General features: G+C 49.2%; 1 protein-coding gene across 1 annotated transcript in view; it reads right to left on the bottom strand.

Moving 5' to 3' along the window:
• Positions 1-22,597, bottom strand: part of CIMAP1C (ciliary microtubule associated protein 1C) — a 73,216-nt gene that overhangs the window by 2,315 nt on the left and 48,304 nt on the right. Inside the window, exons 3-5 of the mRNA XM_048868165.2 lie at positions 9,811-9,983; positions 8,370-8,480; positions 7,646-7,756 (exon numbers count right to left, since the gene is read on the bottom strand). Of these exons, the coding sequence (XP_048724122.2) occupies positions 7,646-7,756; positions 8,370-8,480; positions 9,811-9,983 (395 nt within the window). The remainder of the gene's footprint in view (positions 1-7,645; positions 7,757-8,369; positions 8,481-9,810; positions 9,984-22,597) is intronic.

Raw genomic sequence — 22,597 nt, 5'->3', positions numbered from 1 at the left:
CGACCCCTCCAACATTGCTCAGCATCCTGCTGCTCTGGGGGGCAAACAGCTGCACAGTGTTTCACACACACACACACACTTCTGCACAGACAAGGGGTGTTAAGGCATGGACTGGCCTTTGTGCCTTCAGTACATATCCCCTCCCTCAGGGCCGAGGGCCATTCTTGGAGGGGGTAGCCAGGTGCCCAGCGTCATGCCCTGATGCCATGGCATTCAGGAGATGGATTGGTAAATGGCACATTCCCAGCCCTACTCTCTAAGCAGTGACTGCAGGGGCTCAGGGGGACACACAGCAGCCCTGATCTCCACTCCCTGTGGGGGCCTGGACGAGTCTCTGCGTTGTGGTTTTCTCACAGCCGTTCCAGCGCCCCAGGCCCCTGCAGCGTTACAGTGAAACAAGGCTCAGAAGACTGGCTGGCAGGTCAGAGCCAGAGCAGGCAGGGGCATGGCAGAGGCCAGAGACAGCAGGTGGCACGGTACTGTCTATCACCAGTGAACCCGGTAAGAGACCCCCCTCTCCTGCCGCTCTCCCTCCAGGGTAAATGTCGCCATGGAGCAGACTCTAGGGGGTCAGGGCAGTGACACATCAGCCCAGATGGGCATGAGGCTGAGGGGGAGACACCCGCTGGGCCGTGGGAATAAGGCGACGGCCGGGGACATGCGGGTTTGCTGGCAAATCCCTGTTTATTTATGCAGCAGAAGCGCGGCCCTCATTCCATCTTCATAGTAATGCACAGGCCACGGAGAGGCTTGGGCCAGGTGACCAGCTAAACAGGGTCCTGCCAAACGACCCCAAACACAAGCAGATCCAGGGAGGGGCCAGCAGGCCCTCAGCACCTCCGCTCACATGGCAGGAGGGTCAGAGGAAACAGGCCAGGCCCTGGTCTCACTGACGCCAGTGGGAGCCTTGCCATTGACTGCAATGGGGGCAGGGTTTGGTCAGTACAAGGCTCATCTGGTTCCATTGCAGCCTGAGCCTTAGGGAAGCCTCCTGCCTCTGCCCATGGTGCTTGACAAGGGACAGCTGGGACCAGCGCAGTGAGTGACTCTCCAAGCACCTGCCTGCAGAGCCAAAGTGGCAGTCAGGAACCTGAATGCTTATCACCCTCATTCATCTCCGCTTTCTCCCTGGGCCTCTCTAATGGCCACATGGGCAGATTCCCAAGGCAAATCCTTATTAGAGCACCTCAGTTTTACCTTCCTACCTCTCACCTAAGAAAGCCCGAAACAATATGCCCTCCTTTGACCACACAAATAGCCCCAGCCCTGTCCCCATGACTCTCCATCATCTCTTCTCCTTTCACAGGCCTGTCTGCATCACAACAATTTAATCTATATCTGTAGCGTATGTCTTCATTTTGTTTTGTAAGCACCATTTTGGTTGTGATGTCCACTGTCCTGAGCCTTCCCTGTTGTCTCTTTGCCTCCATCTTGGACTAGGATTCCAAGAAGTGTTGACAATGCAGAGCAATCAAGAGTCATTAACCTGGAGGGCCTCCTGCTGAAAGGCAAGCACCTTGGACAATGAACTAGCTACTGCCCTGAGAAACCCATCCTTCCAGGTGAGATGGAAACCAAGCAATGGATCACCTGACAAGGGACTTGAAGTGACTGAGGATGGTCACCTGACACAGGAGACTGCAGCTTTATGAAAGGAAGCTCTCTCACCAGTCATCTTCAGAGAAGGAGAGGAAGACCCGAAGCTGAAGGCTGAGCAGGAGGAGAGGGATGCAGGAAGGACTTGGGATCCCTAAAAGGGTGGCCCAAAACCCACAGGGCAATCAGAGTGGTGAGGACACTGGAAGGAGGGATTTACATGCAGGTATTTGTTAGTTTTGTACAGATCTGTATACCTCTTGTGCTTTTTCTATGAGTAAAGTGTGTGTATGTGTGTCTGTGTGTTCAGAAACTCCTTTGCAGTGTCTGAGTGGTACCTGCTTACACTGTCACGCCATCCCTGAAGCGGGAGACAACTGGCCAGCACATGCAATTGGACCATGGGGTCAGACGTGGGGTCTGCACCTGGGGGGTTTGCCTGGAGGCCCACAAACAGGGCCTAAACTCTGCCCACCCCCAACAAGCAAGAGCCTGTGAGCCCCCAGGGTGGGGTCCAGTACAGCAGACTGGGGAGTATCTGGCAGGGTGAAATCATCAGGGTTGCAACATTCCCTCATTACCGTTATCTGGGAGCTCCCAAACACAGCACTTCCCATAGGCCATGACCAGACTGTGCTCGCTGCCTCTGTTTCTCTCTCCCTTTGAATGGGCTGCCCCTCCGAGACATCTGTGGTGAGTGAGTCAACTGGCTCCAGGCTGCTGAGCTCTTGAAGAGCGTTGTCTGTACCCTTCCACACAATGATGCACTGGGAACATAAGGGCTCCTGGGACCCGACCTGCACAAGCCATCAGCTGCTTTTTATTTCCTCGCCCCCTCACTGGGACGATGAACTCTTCAAGTGAAGAAGCTAAAGCAGCAGCCCACGTAGCTCAGGCCTCTAGGCCCTAGCAGCTGCACAGAAATACAGGCAATAGCAATGCTTGGCACGGTGGCTTTTCTGCTCATCTTTCTCCCCGGCTGCCAGTTGGTTAATAAGGACCAGAGCAACTATTGCTGCTTGGGTCCAGCTGGGACATGCCACTAACTGCTCTCATTACGGGTATCAGCATCTCCCCTGGGGCTCTAGTGCTGGCCTCTCTGTCTATTCTCCTCGGGGACCTCCTGCCTTTATCTTCGCTCTTCAAAGCCCTTCTACGCAGAGCCCACCACCTCTGTTCACTTCCCCAGGGGACCGATTTCATCTTTTTCTCCCTGAATGCCCAGCTCACTTCAGCAGCAGGGTCTTCACCCCTCATTGCCTTTTCCAGCAAGAGCCGTGTTTTCTCCTGAGGAACAGTTCCATTCTCTTGGTGACCCCTCCGGCTTGCAGCTCGTCTGCCCTGCTTGCTACTGACCTCCCCAGATCGAGCAGTGCTAAAGGGAGGGCATTCTAAGCAAGGCCCACATTAGGCACTGAGGGCTGGATGCTGTGCTGGCGTGACTGTCATAGGTGCCGAGTGAACGGCTGAGATACATTTGTACACCCTGCCTTAAACAGGCATCCCAGCCCTTCAGCACTGACCTTTAAGAGGCTCACTAAGTAAGTGCCACAGGCCAGATGAGTCAGTGCGCTTGGTAATTCAGACCATTAACCCCCAAAAGGGTTTGCTGGGACAGACACAGCGGGTCGTGTAATGGATAACATGACAGAGGTGTGAGAACATCAGCAAGCGCAATGGTGGCACATCCTTCACCTCCCTTTGGAGTTTCACACACTCCCATGGCAGCATGGACAGAACCTTCAGCGTTGGCAACCTCTCCTCCTGGACAGCTGGGAAGGGGCAGAGGATGTCCCATCCGATGCCAGACTGAACTGGAAGGAGGACTACTTGCCCAGCAGGGGGCTAAGAGCAATAGGAGTGGCCAGAGCCTAGCAGAAGCCCCCTGAGCAAGCTACCAGATCCTTACTAGGTCCAGAAGGTCCTCAGCTCCTGCACTGCTTGGTTTGCATGTTGTTATTAGCCGTGTATACAGCACTGCAGGCCTGGAAGGACCTTAGGGAAATGTGGCAAACAAATTACAGTCCCTGCGCCAAATAGTTTATAGTCTAAAGGCACAAATTGGTGTGGTACAGCTGGGATGACGTGGAGACAAGTTTCAGAGTTTAAGGACCAGAAGGTGTCTGTTCAGGGGACAAGTCCAGCAAGGAAATAAGGGGATAGGACAGGAGGGCTATCCAGAAGGGAAAAGGAGGAGGGCCAGCAGAGTACAATGATGGAGCTGAGAATTCAGGTGGATGGAGCCAAGGAAGAAGTTGAACCTGAGCAATACCCTCTCCTATATTTCTGTATCAATGCACACCAGCTGCCACATCCCAACCCATACGTGACAGATGGGTGTCTGGAATGCCACTTAGCGCATATCTGCCTGCAGGCCAAAGGCATATTCGTGTCTGGAGATGTCATCATGCACTGTCAGCACAGGAGTAGACGAAGCTTTCTGTGCAGAGCAGGAGCCTGCTGTTTCCCTGGATGCGAGGTTGATCAAGACGTGAGGTAATCTGGCTTCTTCTTTGCAGGGTTACGCCCAGGGAAGTAGCTGTGCCCTTGTGGGCTGTGTGGTTTCTGTGTGGAGCTGGAAATGATATCATCTGGAACAGCAGGCTGTATTCTGACAGGAGCCTTGGCTTGGACTCATACTCACAAGCATCCCTCAATTACACAATCATGAGTTGTGATGTTCTATTTTTTCCCTGTGCCCTCTGGGTCCCTGAGTTGGAGGTCTTTTGGCTGAAACTCTTGGGGTATCTTCCCTCAGATTTGGTCTTTGGCCCACATGGATTGGGGGGAGGGGGGACTCTGTCAGTCCTGGAACAGAGGTGGTCACAAACTGCATACAATCTCTTCTTCCAGGAAAATCAGCCCCACGCCAGTGCCCAGTTCCCAGGGGGTAACCACCACAGGAACTGACTCAGAGAGCAAATTCTCCTGCGGCTCACAGGGCTCCCTCCCCAGAAGCTGCCACCACACAGAACCTTGCCTCACCCCAAACTAACACCACATAGCATGTCTTCACAAGACCAAATGTTTGTTCACATGCTAAACAATAAAGAACTTGGAAGACTATATATAACAGGGCCACCTGCCATAACAGTCTGATGCCTATTTAACAGGCCAGGAAATTGAGCAACCGAGGTATTGAGCGCCTTGGCCAGACTCACACAGGAAGTCTGTGATAGAGTCAGGAATTCAACCCCAGTCTCCCAGCACCTAGTCTTGTGCCTTACCCTGCAGACCAGCCTTCCTCCCTCACATGGGCACAACTATTTGAAGACATCAGAGACAGACTTGTCAGCAGTTGCTTTGCGATGCAGGACAGCCAATTCTCATGCACGGGGACCTCACGTCCCTCTCCCCACAGTTATTATAACAGAGGGCTTCACTGTGGTGGTGTAGGATATCACCATTAAACTCCTCAATGGCATTGTCATTCATGGTTGCTTATCTTTAATTCCATAGCTAACCTCCAAAGTTCTCGATTATGAAACTAAAGCTACATAACCCTCTTGGATTCCTTGCCATTATTTCCACATGGTTTGCACTGGCGTTGCTGTCTGTTCATTCAGGCAGTCACATACTCAGACTCTCCAAGTCCCCCAGCTTTAGGAAGATGAGGTGTTCTGGATTTACTGAACAATCCAAATTGGCCCCTGCTGTTATCCTTTCCCATTCGTCTGCATAAACCAAACCCTACAGGGATTTATACATCTGCCCAGCTGCTTCTAACGGCTACACAGAGCCACAATGTTTCCCATCACCTGCTCCCTGAGCTGAGGCAGAGAAGGCAGCTGGATAGAGCCAACAAAATTCCAGATGTGGCTGCTGTCAACAAGCCACATGTGTTTGCGAGAGTGGGAGTAGAAGTACACACTCGCGCTCTCTGTGTCTCTAACACGAGTTGAAGTAACATATGCTAAGACTGTCAGCTCCTTGAGGCAGGGACCACCTGTTGGTTCTGTATATGTAGAGCACCTAACACAATAAGAGTCCTGGTCCATGCTCCTGGTCCTGGTCCTCCCTGGTCCTGATCCTCAGCACGATTATTATTGTTGATTGTATAATTAATAATAATGGCATTTTTGCCAGTTTACTTTATTTGTGGCCCTGTTACGTGTAGTCTTCCCTGTGCTTAGGAAAGCTAGAGGTTTCCAGTTACTGTTTGCTAGTTGTCCACTGTATGTCTGGTAAGCCTGGATAGTGGCTGGAGGGAGCGTATGCATCTATAGGAAGTTTCTCAATGTAACTTTTTTCCTCCCATTAAATACATTTCTCGCCTCACCCCATGATTCCCAAAGAGGATGTGGAGGTCACATGGGAGAAGGCGTGTCTGCCCTCTCTAAATAATGTTAAAAAAACAAACCACCTTAGAGTCTGATCCAAAGCCCACTGAAGTCAATGGGAATCTTTCCACTGGCCTGAAAGGGCTGCAGATCAGCCCCTGATTCACCAAGAGGAGAGGGTAAAGGTCTTTCCCGCTCATCTACCAAATGGTGGGTGTGTTGTTAAACACGCACAAGGCAACTGGGACCCTCTGCAGAGCGTCTGTTTAATAAACATTAGGTGGATTGGGGACACGTAAGTTAGACACTGATAGCCCTGGTTAGAGCAAGGGGAAGTACCGGCAGCTGTAGCAATGCATGTGGAGTCTGGCCTCCAATAGCCCGGTTATTCAGTGACTGTCCTCCCAAATAACATCGCTAATGCACCACCGTGCTAAAATAATTCGGTTGCTCTTCCAGTCTTGTATCTCCCACAGCTCTACCAATGCACCTCTCTCTGAGCTGCTATTCCAGTGCCATGGGCCATTCCTGAACAGCACTGAAGGTGTGCAGTATGTTCCTGAGCATACCGAAGTGATGACAAACTCCGGTGGTATCATGCTAAAACAAATGCCCACTAAGGGCGAGGATGAGACCTTCAACCTCATGTCAGTTGCAGTCAATGTCGTATTGAAACCCACATCTGCAGAGAAGACAAACTAGTGCATTTACCCACTGCAACACCAAGGTCCCTAGAAGGTCTAACTACATTCTGGCTCCTTCATCCCCATGCAGAGCGAGACTTCATAAATGTCATCAGAATTCCAGCTAGGTTAGGAGATGCAGGCTCAGATCATCAGCTAGTGTAAACCAATGTAGCTCCATTATGGAGCTAGGCTAATACACACCAGCAGAGGAGCTGGCCCAGTGAGAATCAATGGGCCAGATTCCACCCTAGTGTAATGGGCTTGCCCTGGGTATGAATTTGGCCTGCTTGGATCCAATGTGTTAGTTATTTTTTGCGAAACACCGAGAGGGCTTGGGCTGTCGTATGCCAAGAAATTATGAAAGAGTAACTAACTCCTCCTGGTGCGAGCGTATGTGATTGTTCTCAGCACGTTCCATGCATGCTGCCTTCCAGGGTTTGTGTGGTGGGAAGCACAACAGAAGCAGCTTTTCAGGGCCAGAGAGTCCATGGCAGCAAGTGGGGAGCCTGCTTTAAAAAGGAAACAGTCCCCCACCTGGTTAACAGCTGCTAGGTGGAGCAGCAGCTGGTTCTGGACCTGATCCAAAACCCATTGAACTGAGATCTTTCCCAATGCATGGGTGTGCCCCTGATTAAGCTCACATGGGGCTAGGGGACTGGGAGCCAGTCAGATGGATGAGAGAGCTGCTGCCATTGGCACCAGGACAGAGGTAGGTAGCATGCGTGACAGGAACTGTGATGCCAGCGCTCAGGGTTACTGTAGGTACCTATGGGCGCACTGTCCTGGGGACCTAGTCTCCAGATTCCGCCCCAAGAACTGGAACAACCAGAGAAGACAGTCCCCCAGAGAAACCTTCTAGTTTTCCCACTTAGCCCACTGGGACAGCACTTTGTGGGCTTAGGGAGTGCTGGGCAGATAGTCACACAATGCAGACATGATCAGAAAAGCTCAGAGTTCTGTACCTCACTTAATTTTAAGGCGTTCCAAGTAACCTGTGACACTACACTCGTCTATCTGTCCATCATACCCTAACCATCATGGAATGCACTGAAATAACAGACCAGCCATGTTACTGCTACTCACTTAGACTCTTCTCTCGGTTCTGTATGCAGAAGGATGACGGCTTCCACCACCCAAAGCGGGAGAGGTGAGGGTCTATGAAGAAGGCACCAGGACTGACTGTGTCAGCCAAGACTACAAGAGAAAGGAGAAGAATTCAGTTCAGGAAGTATCAGCTCACAAGCCACAGCTGAGAGATCTGACCCTCAGCTCACCATCTTGCACTGGTTTGACTTTTTTGGTCCCTCTAGCTTCCCCTAGAGCCCTTAGAACTCGGATTCTAGAGGGGCTGGGCATGATGACCACATGTCTTTGTGCTGAAGATTTCGTCCCCAACCAGGACAAAGTGCCAGAAATGGGCTGGTTCTGTGCCCATGGGCTGATAGCACCACAGGAACACTCCTGCACTCTGCTACCATTTGGGTAGGAGACATCCAAGAAGCAATGCATTTCTCCCATAGGGACTGTAGCACATGTCATTTATCCTGTAACCTTCTGTAAGTTAGGTGCTCAGTCCATGGACACTTGGGACTAAGACTATCCACATGCTCGTCAGGTGCTGAGTCCTTGGGCCTTTGAGGCTTAGTCAGGTTGTCTTTCCCTCCGACTACAGAGTTTCAAACTCATTTTGGATTTTTGTATTCTAAGGCATTGTGGGCCAGATGTTCAGCTGGTGTAAATCACTGATGTCAATAGATCGACACCAATTCACACGGGCTGAGGATCTGGCTCCATGTCTGTAACTCACTTTTCTCCGTGTGTTTTATACGCATTGTGTAGGCTGGTTCTGCAAACATGGTGAAGTCATGATTCCTGATGCCAGTGCAAGGCTGCCGGCCATATTTTCCAGCTCCTGGCCCTGGAATGCAAACGGAAATGTGAATGTACAATGTTAACATAAAGAGAGGAACGGGCCAGCCCCCCCTTTAACTTATATAAAAGGTTCAACCAGAAGAGATTCACACCCTATGCTCCTTGTGAAGCTCCTTTCTCCTCCTACCCATGTATCATCTCAGTCCAAGACAAGGAAGCGATCTTGTGACTAATGTCCCGTAAGGTCTCTAGCCCTCCTGCCCTAAACCCCATTCTTCAGAGCTTAATAATGAGGGTAACCATCCTCTAATGACAAGGTCTTTATTCTTCCACTGGCCTTGTATCCCGTTCCCTGGCATGGTTATATAATTATGGGAGTTACCAGAAGGTTTACCCTGAAGGAGTTACCCTGACCAGAAGGTTCCTAGCCTCCTGTTCTCCAGAACTCCATGGTGTAGGTGTTACCATCCCTAATGGAAGGTATCACCTCCTCCCCCTTGTCACTCCAGGGCACAGATGAGATAATCTCTGCTCTCTGTATCCTACAGCCCCAGATGGGAATGTGACTGCAAAGGTGACTGTCCCATACAGTTGTAGCTTTCTCACCTTTCCATCCTGGAAAGCATCTCTTCATAAGAGAAAGATTCCCCGATGGACCCCCAAATCCCAACACTCCAAGCTCTGTTGCTTGGCTGTCAATTATGGACTACTGGAAGGTCTCTGCAGGGCTCTGGCAGTGATCCATGGACCATCATTTGAGACTCACTGACCTAACAAGAAGGCCTCCAGCCCCTCTGTTTCCTACCCTCCCAGACTGCAGATGACCTATAGGAGTTACTCCCTGGTTCGAATGCGATTACTTCAGATTTTGCACAAGCCACAGTGATAACCAGATGTAACCAATTCTCCATCAGCCTGAGCAGCCATTGGCATCCCACTAAGACAGGCACAACCTAGAGATGCTGGTTCCCTGTGAACTCTGGCTGTGGCCTACTGGACCCAGTCCGGCTCCATACATACGAGCTTCTCCACTAGTCCCTTTCCCACCCCCCAGCTCTGTCTTTCTGACTTTCTATCTAGAGCAAATCCATCTATAAAATTGCTCACTTGCCTGCCTTAGGATGAAAAGTGCTAACTATTATCAACTACTATTAGCATCAGCAGCACCATCTATCTATCCATCTGTCATCTTGGGATACTGTGCTGGGTAATTCCCATTTATTCCAGGTATTCATCCGTCTATCTCTCTGCCTATCCCCATGGTATCGAGGCAACTCTTTCACTCTAGCTGGAGCAAAGCAGGGACAAGTAGGGCTATTTCTCCCCTAACGTGGTTTAGTTCCAATGTGTTTTCCCCCGGTGAGACGTTCACTCACCCTTGATTTTGGCACTGATTGGTGGGTACTGCTTGACTCCCCCTGGTGCTGTGCCTGAGGTTCTACAGGTGCTAGGGCCATAATTGCCAGCTCGGCTGGGACCTTTAGACTTGGACATTTGCCTTGGGGGAGGCCTCGGGGAGTCTGTATAGCGTCCGTCGCCAGCTGTTACCCTGGAAACACACACCAAGAAAACAATCAATCAATCAATCAATAAATAAAGCTCCACGGCACCCAGGCTTGGCTTCTTGCTAGAGGGACGAGGGCACTGATGAACCGAAAGGGCGGCATGACAAAGTCAAAGCAGCCATTTGCAAACCGTACGTGGGGAAAAGACGGGCTCTGCGTTAACGATCGGTTTGGACCAGTGACTCGCGTTGCTGCCGCTTCAACTTGGCCAAGGATTAAAAGCTTAATTTAAAAAACCAAACAAAAAACCAAACACCCGGATCCTCAAACTTGCCTTCGACTTCTTTTTTTGGACCGTAAATGGCAGCCCCTGCTCTGATTAGCCCTTTGGTTGCCAAGGGGATGACGTAAGTGTGGAATCTGGAAGGTCTGTTTATTTCCACGTTGCCATGGTGCTGGCAGAATGTTGTGGAAGGATGTGTATGGAGCCAAAGGGGGCCAGACTAGCCCCCAATATGATCCAGGGCATTAGCTCTGCATAGTGACCACTAAGGAGGAGAAAGCCACAGGCAGTTGCTGAGACACGGTCTAGCCAGGCTCCAAAGGCTGATCATGTTACCAACCATTGCTGCCGTTGTAAAAGAAAGATTTAGTAAAAAAAACAAACAAACCTTTTATGAGCCCTGCAGCCCAAGTTGTTATCAGAGAATAATATGTAGTCTGTAAAAACCCCAATAGCACTCCTCTAAAGGGGCAGGCTGCTGATGTGTCCAGGCAGCTCTCAAAATAGTTTGTCTCGAGCTAAAGAAGGGTGTCTAGTGCAGTGGTTTTCAAATCGTGGGTCACGACCCAGTACTGGGTCACAGAATGTAAGGCACTTGGTTGCAGCGGCTCTGGTCAGCACCGCCGATCTTGCCGTTAAAAGTCCCATCGGCGGTGCTGCACGGCTAAGGCAGGCTAGTTCCTACTTATTCTGACACTCCGCTGCACCCTGGAAGCGGCCAGCAGAAGGTCTGGTTCCTAGGTGGGGAAGCCACGGGGCTTCGCACACTGCCCCCACTCCGAGCACTGGCTCCACCTCCCATTGGCTGGGAACCGGCCAATGGGAGCTGGTGGGGGGGTGCCTGCAGGTGAGAGCCACGCGGAGCCACTTGCGTACCTCCGCCTAGGAGCCAAACCTGCTGCTCGATGCTTCCAGGATAGGCAGGAAGCCTGCCTTAGCACTCCCACTGCACTGCTGACTGGGAGCCGCCTGAGGTAAGCCCATGCCCCAACCCTACGTCCCAATCCCCTGCCTCATCCCTGAGCCTCCCCAAACCCGTGCCCCTTCCTGCCCCCCAAACTCCTCATCCCCAGCCCCACCCCAGAGCCTGCACCCCCAGCCCAGAGCACTGACCCCCTCCCACACTGCAACCCCCGCCCAGCCCAGAGCCCCCTCCCACACCCTGAACCTCTCATTCCAGGCCCCACCCCACAGCCCTCACCCCTGAGCCCCTCCCACACTACAAACCCCTCATCCCCAGCTCTGTTGGGTCACAGGCATCAACAATTTTCTTCAACTGGGTCACCAGAAAAAAAGTTTGAAAACCACTGGCCTAGTGGCTCTGGCACTCCATGGGGAGCTCAGCACTGGGTTCCAACCCTGGCTCTGCCACTGATCAGCTGTGGCCCTGGGCAAGTCACTTCTCCACTCTCAGCCTGTTTCCCTCTCACCCGTTGCCTGTGCTCCCTATTTCAATGGAAAACTCCTCAGGGCAGGGATTGTCTCTCAGTGCGTATGCACAGTGCCTACCACAATGGGACCTCAGTCTTGGCTGGGGCTTCTAGGCACAGTTACTAATTACAATTAATAATTCTATCCTGGCTTTGTGGTTTGAATGGGACAGGGAGTGAGCAGACTTGGGTTCTGTCCCTCACGCTGCTGCTGAATGTGTATGATCCTAGGCAAACCAGTTAATCACTCTGTGCCTCAGTTTGCCCATCTGTAAAAGAGGGTTTATAACACTTCCTTACCTTTGTAAAGTGCTTTGAGAGTCTCCAATAAAACAAGGACACAAATTACACTAAAAACACACATTGTGCCAACCTCATGGCCACCCCTACACCCTCTTCAAGAGTAAGAATTGTAAAAGCAGAGAGCAGTGAGATTACAGGGGCATTTTAATATGCCCCCAGGTACTTAACTGTTTCTCCTCCAGTTGGGAAGCAGCAGAACTGCTTGCTGTCCTTGTGCTGAGCAAACGAGTACCACCCTTAACGAGTACCACCTGTGTACATACTGCAGTTACACCACTGCTCGTGTGCTGCTGTGTTTGGCATCTTTATCACAGAGTACTCGGGAAGGGAAATCTAGCAGGTTTAGAAGTTTCTTATACAAGAGGAGAATGTAAATTCCCTGAAATCTGCCAAGGAGCCACTCAACGGGAGGTTTCATTGCAGAAAGATGCAGTCCCGCCCTTAAAGGGTCACTGGCAGAGCTGGTAGGCCCCAAATTAGTAGTTTTCAGTTGAACAGGAAGCTTTGCTTCTTGGAGGCACTGGTCCACTGCAGTTTGCTCTCCTCTGCATCAATCCAGATGTTGACTATGAAAGAAAAACAAACCCACAGCCATCATCCTAGCCTCACAAGAGAAACAAATCTGCTGTCCATACCCTGGACTTCTCCTGAGTTTACATTACAGCAGGCTGCAGAGCTGTAATAAATACATGGGGGACTTGAATGAGGTGGCTGAAAGAGAGGGATAGGGATGGGAGAAGTTGCAGCAAAAGCTGTGTCTCTCTTTGTAAGAGCCCATCCAGAGGCAGCATTTTTGTCCTTGCCTCAAATTCATTTATTTCCTTTATTTATTGTGCTAAAAAGACTGACCAGAGTGGAATACAAAGGGGTTTGAGGTACGAGGGAGAGCCCTGTTTTAACTTCCCTAACACCTTCTGCTTGATGGCTCTGTTTCTTGTATCCACCTGTTGTTTCACATCTTATACTTAGATGGCAAGCTCTTTGAAGCAGGGATCCCGTTTGTTGGCTGTGTGTACAGCACTACACAACAGAACCACTTCAATGCAAATGATAAACGATAAAAATAGTGACCCAACATCTATGCTGTTCGTGAAAAAAGCTCCCAAAGTCTCTCCCCACCTGCCTGGACATTTCAGACACCCCACAGTTTGGAGGAGAGAGGGGAACCGTGGGTGATGCTGCAGCAGTAATATACAACTCTTGGAAGATGCCTGATGCCTCCCTTATTCATATTCATTTAGGGAAAAATCCTACACAATAATTCAGTGAAGGTTACGAACCAACATACAGCATCACCAACACAAGCATGATGAAACAAGGAAACAAAAATGTAAAACATCAGCAATCCACATGTCCTCAGGAAACTCACCAATAATGCAGGCTCCTCACAGAACACATTGCAAACATTAGCAACATAGCTCCATAATGCAAGGCCTGATTCCCTGGCCGTCCATCCCCCCGTACTTTGTGCAAAGTGAGTGCAAGGTGAGTGTTTAACACTTTGTATTGCTGTACACTTTCCCAGGGTCTGGCTAGTGGGTCTTGCCCACATACTCAGGATATAACTGATCACCATATCTGAGGTCAGGAAGGGATTTTTCCCCGGATCAGACTGGCAGAGACCCTGGGGGTTTTCCACCTTCCTTTGCAGCATTGGGCATGGGTCACTTGCAGGTTTAGACTAGTGTAAATGGTGGGTTCTCTATAACTTGAAATCTTTAAACCTGATTAGAGGACTTCAGTAACTCAGCCAGAGGTTAGGGGTCTATTATAGCAGCGGCTGCGTGAGGTTCTGTGGCCTGCAGTGTGCAGGATGTCAGACTATGATCATGCTGGTCCCTTCTGACCTTAAAGTCTATGCAAGGTGCAGCACAATGAACCATCACAGGCCCTGTAAATTGTAACCTTAACTCTGACCATTGATGGGTTGTATGTGGCTGTGATTGAGGCATGTTCCCACCAGCTTACCCATCCTTTGCTCTGTTTGTTGCTAGCTTTCCGCACACGTTTAGTGTTAATCATTTCACTGATCTGCTACTGCAGAATCTGATGTTTAGATCGCAGCATCTTCCTGCCATGAGACAACCCTAACAAGTCCCATCCCATAAACACAGGTTGAGTTCACTTAGCTAGCAAACACAAGTTCTCGCATGTGAGTTTCTATTTATACACACAGGCTACACAGGACAGCACATAAACCCATACACACAACCCAAAAAGACCAATCATTCTTCACTTGCGCCTCAGATGAGGTTAGACATTTTTTAGAAACCACACTAAACTAAAAATTACGCAACACTGCAAATGACAAACTAGATTTTAGCGCCTTCACGCATGAATGGCATGCGATGAATAGATTTACAAGCACTAACAGATAGGCTTCCAGAACTTTGTTCCAGCTGAAAGTGCAAATCTAAAGCCAACCTGAACTCTGGAGCTGCTGATGTGTTTTGACGTTATGGGGCAATGGACGCAACCTATCACTGCCCCCTCTGCAGCTGTTGGTCTGGAGAAGAGATGGGCCCAGTTTGCCAACCTCTGATCCAGCTGTAGACCAGACACAGCCATGTTCTGATGCATGGTTTTGGTTTGGGCGCCTCTCTAATGTGGAAGGGGCGCTGATGGATCTCTGTGCTGTCTGCCCCACAGAATGGGGAAGAGACAAACCTAGGGCTATATGCTCTCTTTGGATATGTCTACATGGCAGCTGCGCTAGCACGGCCTGAGCTAGTGAGCTCAAACTCGCTGTGTGGACATTGCAGCACCAGTGGAGGCTCCAGCTAGCAACTGGTGCTCAAGCCCGCACTACCCTATGGGTCTAAGCTCAGGCAGCTGGCCTTCCACCGGTGCTGCAACCAGACACACACTTTGATGACATCCAGGATTCCCACTGACATCAATTGCCCCCCTTCTGCAATGTAGGACAGAGTAAGGGAGCCCCACTTCCATGGGCAGGCCAAACATCCATGACAGCACACAGCCAGGATAATCGAATTGTTCCCACTAGTTATCGCAGCACAACAGATGCCCATATTTCACAAGTCAACTTCAGCTTCTCCCCCGCCCCCACAAGGGCCACCTCCCTTTGAATGCTTCTTCCAGCCTCTCATATGACAGAGCACCACCTGACAAGGCTTGTGTTTAACCGATCAGACAGTAGGGCTTTTTCTTCATTAAGGCTGCCTCTCTGGGATGATTCACTGACCAGCCGGAGTCTTCTCATTAGAATGATTCATTGGTTTGGGCTATTTGTTTGTTTGTCTGTTTCAAACTGGATGAGTTTGGTGCTGGTGAAAGTGAGGAATTAATACAGAGCCTGGCACGACGCGATGCAGGCAGGCTCAGTGCAGGCTTTGCACAAACAGCTCAATCCTGATTCTCCACATGCCCTACTAGCCCAGCCCTAGATTTTCCATGCCCAGTAGCTGAGGGCTCTCATTCCTCACCTGCAGCACCCCTTGCTCCTCGAGTCCTGCACTGCACATGCAGTTCTGCCAATGAACCCCAATCCTCCCTGCCTACACTCCCTGACATCCCAGTCTTCTGAAAACAATCTGCTTCATCATCATATCTCAGTTCTGCCTTACAACATCTCCTGCTCTTCCAATCATCCATCCCCCATCCTGCTCTGATCATGCACCTCTGCTTGGACCTGCAGCACCTCCTGCTATTCCAGTTCCATGCCTTTCACAGACAATGGTTCTAGCTGGGCCAGACAACGTGATGCTTTTGTAATGCCGTTAAATCTCCACTGGTGATTAGACCCACCCAATTTCATTCCACTGGTAGCCTCAGCCTGATTTGGCCCCAAGTATGGTACCTAGCTGTGGAAACCCAATGAGTTAACCCTTTGTCCCACGTAGGTCTCTTTGCTAATGGCTATGCGCAAGTCTTTCTCCTCCCAGTCAGTCAGGTAATTTGCATCAACACAGACACTAGCTTGTTTACTCATTTTCAAATCCTCAACCTTTATCAATTCCAAGGCTGGACTCTGTCTTAACGAGATACCATCCATTCCCACTAGCATGTTAGACTCAGGGTTTTTTTGTTCTTCCCTTACCAACCTCTGCATCCGCATGGAATCAGATGTCCAGTCCACTAAGAGACTACAAGTCATATCCAAATTATCTAGAGATGAAAGTTTACCTGCCATCCCCTATATTCCCGAGAGATTAACTGCACAACTGTCCTCCTGCTCTGAAGATTCAACTGTCTAGTCTTCCCTCTGAACCAGAGATACAGACTGTTTACTCGAAGAATCAATATGGAGACAGTCCTGTCCCAACACCATTGTCTCCCCAACAAGCTAGTTAAGCTTATAGGGCTGTTTAAACTCCCTAAAAATTTTTATTCCATCTGAAATCTCCTCAAAGCTATCCACAATGGATTTTTTCCAAAGCAAACTCCGTGGATTCATTTTCATTTGAAAGACTTTGGCCACTAGTCACCAGCACACTTTCCCCAGAAGAGAAACTCTTTACTATCAACGATGGCCCATTAAGGATAATTGGAAACAATTCCTTCTCACAGACTTTAAAGACCTCACTAAGAAATTCCTTTTCTTTTGAAATATCATGCACTGAAACAGATTCTTTCTGAGCTTTATTTATGTCCAGAACCGACTTTGGCACAACAGACAAATCACCAAACTTCTTCTGAGTTTCACATACATCCAGAATCACCTCTGGCCCATCAGGAGGATTTTCACAAAAACCCCTTTCAGGTAAACTGCTAGACTTCATAGTCAAAAGATTAGCTTGTTACAAGTTTCCACTCTGTCAGTGGGTAACAGTCAAATCACCTTCATAGCTTTCCTTGTGTCCTGGCTATGATGTCACCCTGATCAGCCAAGGTTGTCATATCTTTACACAGCAATACACTAGCAACAGGCAAAATAGAAGCACCAGAATCACTTGGTCTCTGGGAGCTATTTATGCCGTCAACTGGATACAACCTAGCTACAATATCATCATCCCTAGCAGACACAAATTCAGCTCCACTTCCGTCCTGGGCTTTAGTTGTATCCAAAATCAGCTCTGGGTTAATTGATAAATCTTCAACCATCATAGGCTGACAGGCTTCTTCTGTCTGCTTTACAGACAGAAAAAAGCTGGAGAAACATTCCCCTTTAACAGACAAACAGCTTGGGATATCCTTTCCTTTGTGCCAGCACGCATGGCTGTTCACAGGCAATTGCTTGGAGATTGGAGTAGCTCCCTTCATGGGCTAGTCATTATCCCTAACAGACACAGGAACATTTCCTTCACTGTCACAATTCTACACACTGGTAACAGGTAAGGTATAGGGCAGGGGTCTCAAAGTCCCAGCCCACGGGCCATCTGCGGCCCGAGAACTCCCCTCTGCAGCCCATGGAGGAGAGATGTGTGCAGACATGCTGCCCAATGTCTGCTGCAGGCACCACCCCCCGCAGCTCCCATTGGCTGGGGGAGAGGGACAGAGATACCATCACTAGTCGCTGGGCAGAGTCAGCCATGGAGGCAGCATCATTAGTTGCCGGGCAGAGTCAGCCATGGAGGCAGCATCACTTTTTTCCACAATGAATATAAACAAGTCAAACACAACGACTGAACACAACTCTCTGACGCACACCTTGCTGCAATCCTGAAGGTTTCAACTGCTCAGTCTCTGAGGCCAAACATCAACAAACTGACAGAACCGAAACGTTGCCAGATGTCTGGCAAACACTAAACACCCTCTGGCAGGCAAAGAATTGTAGAACGTTGTATGACAGTTTTATTATTTCTAAGAAATTTGAAATAAAAAATACAATATAAACATTTTCTTTTCCGAACACCATCTTCAGTGACATTTGAGGACTGGCACTGGCCCTAAGGTAAATTGAGTTTGAGACCCCAGGTATAGGGATACTCGTGTTCCACTAACCTTGCCTTCCCAAACTGCTGATTAGGCAAAGCCATCAGCTCAGAAGGCTGCTTATGCTCATCTAAACTTTCTTTGCCTTGCCCTCCCTTAACAGATAAACTGCTATTTTCCACAAATAGTGTCTTATTACACTGAGCTACTTTAAGCACATCACTTTTACCTGGGTCAGTCTCACTTTCCAAGCTTTGCTAGCCAACATTCCTTCACCCATAAAAAAATTACCCTTTTCTTCCTCAGTTAGGGCTTTAACCTGATCACCAACTTTAATTTGCTCCAGAGAAACATCTTCCTGAGCCTTATCTAATGCCAGATTCACTTCTGAGATACCAGACAGACAATCAGAATTTTTTTCCACATATGCACTGCTTCTTTGCACAGACAAACAACTATCTTCCTCATACAAACATTTGGAGAAACCCTCCATAGGCAAATCCTTTCCCCTAGTAGACACAGGTTCAGGATTATTTCTTTCCTGTAATTGGTTTATGTCATCAGCTTGACTGAATGAAGTTTTAATTTCATCCCCAATCAAAAGATCCTTAGGCAATAACTTCCTTACACCGGCTATAACTTCAAGTTTAGCACCATTCCATTCAAGATGGATTCTGGCTAAAGGCACACTTACAGTAAACTTGCTACAGCCAATTCTTATTAACTAAATTAAAATTTATTAAAAAACAAAAGCGAGAGAGTATGGTTAAAAGATCGATATACATACAGTAAGAGGATTACAATATTCACACTCTGATTTGGTAAATAATCTTCCTCTTTGACAAAATCTGTTTTAACAAGAGTGATGTTAGAAGCTGTAATTTGCCCTAAACAGCTTTTCCCATTGACTTTTACATTCTCTGCACAAGTTATGGGGTTACCTTCACCTGAGCTCACAGTAAAAGCATTTTCATAAAAGGTGGCAGTGTTGGGGTAAATTTGGTTACACACAGACAATTGCTTAGAGTCAAACAACATACCAACATAGCTACAAACTGAATAGATTCTATCCCCATCTTTGTAGTTGAGAGGAACTGTTTTTTCAGGATGATATAGTTCTTTTCCTTTATTCCATGGATGGGCAAACTATGGCCCTTGGGCCACATCTGTTTTAATCCGGCCCTCGAGCTCCTGCTGGGGAGCGAGGTCTGGGGCTTGCCTCGCTCCAGTGCTCCCGTGGGGAACAGGGTTGGGGGCTGCTCCATGCAGCTACTGGAAGCAGTGGCATGTCCCAACTCTGGCTCCTATGCATAGGGACAGCAAGGGGGCTCTGCTCCGAACACTGCCCCCACCCCATGCACCATCCCCGCAGCTCCCATTGTCCAAGAACCATGGCCAACGAGAGCTGGAGGGGCAGCACCTGAGGACAGGGCAGCACGCAGCAGATCCACCTGGTCGCACCTCTGCATAGGAGCTGGAGGGGGGACATGTTCTGTTTCTGGGAGCTGCTTGAGGTAAGTGCCGCCCAGAGCCTGAACCACGCCCCCCCCCCATGCCCCAATTCCCTGCCTCAGCCCTGATCCCCCTCCCGCCCTCCAAACTCCTCGGTCCCAGCCCAGAGCACCTCCTGCACCGCAAGCCCCCCATCCTCACCCCCACCCCAGAGCCTGCACCCCCAGCTGGAGCCCTCATACCCCCTTCCCCCGCTCCCCATCCTCTCTGCCCCAGCCTGGAGCCCCCTTCTGCACCCTTAACTCCTCATTTCTGGCTCCATCCTGGAACCTGCATGTCCAGCCCAGAGCCCGTACCTCCTCCCACACCCCAATCCCAATTTCATGAGCATCCATGGCCCGCCATACAATTTGTATACCCAGATGTGGCCCTCGGGCCAAAAAGTTTTCCCACCCCTGCTTTATTCTCTTGAGTTGGAGCTTAAGTCTGTCCACTTTTGCCTTAGCTTCTATTTTCTGCAGTTGAATATATGCCATTTTTTGTTCATGTTCAAAACACAGGCGTTCTCTTTCAGCACCTTCTCCCTCTGTATCAGCTATTTTTTGCTTTTGTTCAAGTTCTAGCTGCTAGTTTCTCATTGCAAGCATTTTCGCTGGGTCTGCTTCCTTATCACTGGCAATTAACAGATTTTTCAGTTCCTACTCTGGGTCCTTTTGCTTAAAATGCAACCCTCTCTGTAAGCACAATTCTTCCAGGCTTTTTCTGTCAGGATCTTGATCATGGGTCACACACTGAAACTGATTTTTAACCCTTAAACTCTCTAATATCAAAATTAAATTTTGACAAGCGTGTGGGGTTCGTACCCAAAAACCCAATTAATCTGTGGTGATGTGTATCCAAGCACGACTACGCCACTGTGACCGTGGTCCTAGTGGGGAGCCAGCTGTGGTCACTCAATTAGGGTGAACTGCAAAGAATGGGGCACACAATCCCCATAAAGCTGCTGGATATTCCAATACAGTACCTAGATTCACCAAGCCAGCATAAAACAGCTTCTTTATTACCTCTCTGGTTACTGAGAAGTCCAAACAACACAGTTCCCTTAAAGTGATCCAGCCTCAGGCCTCCATACAGATACCCATGTCAAACATGATGAAAATTTCTGTAAATCTTATTTCATCATATAAAAAAAAATGTTCTACCAATCCCAAAGAATCGGACACATTACCTCCCAAGTTAATGAATGTGTTTCAGATCTCACCCAAATACATGCTACAGCCAATTCTTATTAACTAAACTAAAATTTATTAAAAAACAAAAGCAAGAGAGTATGGTTAAAAGATCAATATACATACAGGCATGAGTTCAGTTCACTGAGGTGCAGATTCATAACACAGATGGTGAGCTTCATAGTTGCAAAGAGTTCTTTTAGAAATAGTTCATAGGTCCAATGTCCAAATCTCATATTCAGGGCAAACCAGCATAACTGGGACCTCAGTCTTGCGACTCAAACGTCCCATGATGAAGCCTAAGCAGACCTGAGATGACAGAATCAGGACCCAAAGATCTTTTATACAATTTCATGTCCTCTTTGACAAGTTGGGATTTCCTCGGAGAATAAAAGGTAATTAGGATGACTTTGAAGGAGGTCCACCAATGGTACTTAGCTATACAAATTAACATAAGGCCATTTGCTGTAATAGGTGCCAACTCTGTGGGTGCTCCAGGGCTGGAGCACTCGTGGGGAAAAATTAGTGGGTGCTCTGCACCCACCGGCAGCCAAGCTCCCCACCCCCACTGCCTCACCTCCTCCTTCGCCTCACCTCCTCCCAGCGCGCTGCATCTCCGCTCCTCCCTCCCTCCCTGCCACCGCCAAACAGCTGTAGCAAGCTCTGGGAGGAAGGGGGGAGGAGCGGGAACGTGGCGCGCTCAGGGGAGGAGGCGGGGAAGAGGCGGGGCAGGGGTGGGGATCTGGGGAAGGAGTCGAATAGGGACAGAGAGAGGGCAGAGTTGGGGTGGGGACTATGGGGAAGGGGTTGGAATGTGGGCGGGAGGGGGCAGGGCACGGGTGGAGTCGGGATGAGGATGGGAGCAAAGGGGGATTGAGCACGAACCGGCGCCAGAAGAAGTCAGCGCCTGTATTTGCTTTTTCCTCCACCATTCATAGTACATTCATAGAGATGCATACCGAGATATCCCGTGTTTACAATTCATTTAAATGATATCAGATTACAGCATAGACAGGGACTGTTGATTACATTGTGGACCCTACTCATACATATGTAAACACACAAAAACACAAATATTATCTCCCTACAGGTCTTTTGAGAGTTATTTATTCTGCAGGATGTTTATCTCTTTCTGGCCATGCATCACACCTGGCCAGTCCCCCGGCTGAAACGGCTCCCAGAGCAAGCGTCCATTATACAAAGCGCCTCAGCCCTGGCTACATCTTGCCTTGGAAACCTTGCTGTGTATAACAGGAATTGCATTAGCTCCTGAGCTGTGTACAAGTTACAAATAAACAGTATTTGGAGGCTGCTTGTTCCCGCCAGGAATGGATGTCAGACCTCACAGTAGCTCTGTTTATGATCTCAAACTCTCGGACAGGGGCGAGCGTGACTGATGGTATAAACAGAAGCAGCCCTCAGCAGCACTGGGGTGACATGTCCACATAGCCTTCCAATAATCAGCCAGACACCCAGACAGCATGACTAGGTGTATGTGTGAGGGAGAAGTGTACATCTAAGGGTATGAGGAGCAGGCATGTGGATGGGAGAGCTTGGGTAGGTGGAATTGTGTGAGAAGAATGTGTGTCTCTGCGGGGGGGGAGGGGTATATTGGTGTGAAAAGGGGTGCTGGAGTGTGTGTTTGTGTGAGTAAATAGAGGTGTGTAAGCATGTATGTGTGTGCACGTGTGTGGCGGTGTGTTAGGTGTCTGAGGGACTGTTGGCTTGTGTGTATGGAGTGTACGTGGGGGTGAGTAAATTCTAAAGGGAGGAGTGTGAGTGTGTGGGTGTGTGTGTGTGAGAGAGAGAGAGAGAGAGGTGAGTGTGTTGCGTGTGGGGGGTTATGTAGAAAGGTGTGTAATCATGTGTGTACAGGCATGCACATGAAGGGATAAGGGGCTAGAAGGCTGGTGTGGGAAGTATTGCTACAAATATATGCTATGCGAGCATGTGTGTTTTGTTGTGTAGCGATGGAGAGTGGGGAAACTGGTTCGTTTAAAATACAAATTAAATTTAAACCTTTTGGGATTTTATGCCTGCTGCTACTCCCAGTAACTCAATCCTTCCACTGCCAGTGACCCTCATGCACACCTTTTACCTGCATCACAGTCTGTCATGGCTTTTAT

Source organism: Caretta caretta, chromosome 10, assembly GCF_965140235.1.
Source record: "Caretta caretta isolate rCarCar2 chromosome 10, rCarCar1.hap1, whole genome shotgun sequence".
Classification (NCBI taxonomy): Eukaryota; Metazoa; Chordata; order Testudines; family Cheloniidae; genus Caretta; species Caretta caretta.
The sequence above is the reverse complement of the archived record's forward strand: the minus strand, read 5'-3'. Positions and strand labels throughout refer to the sequence as shown.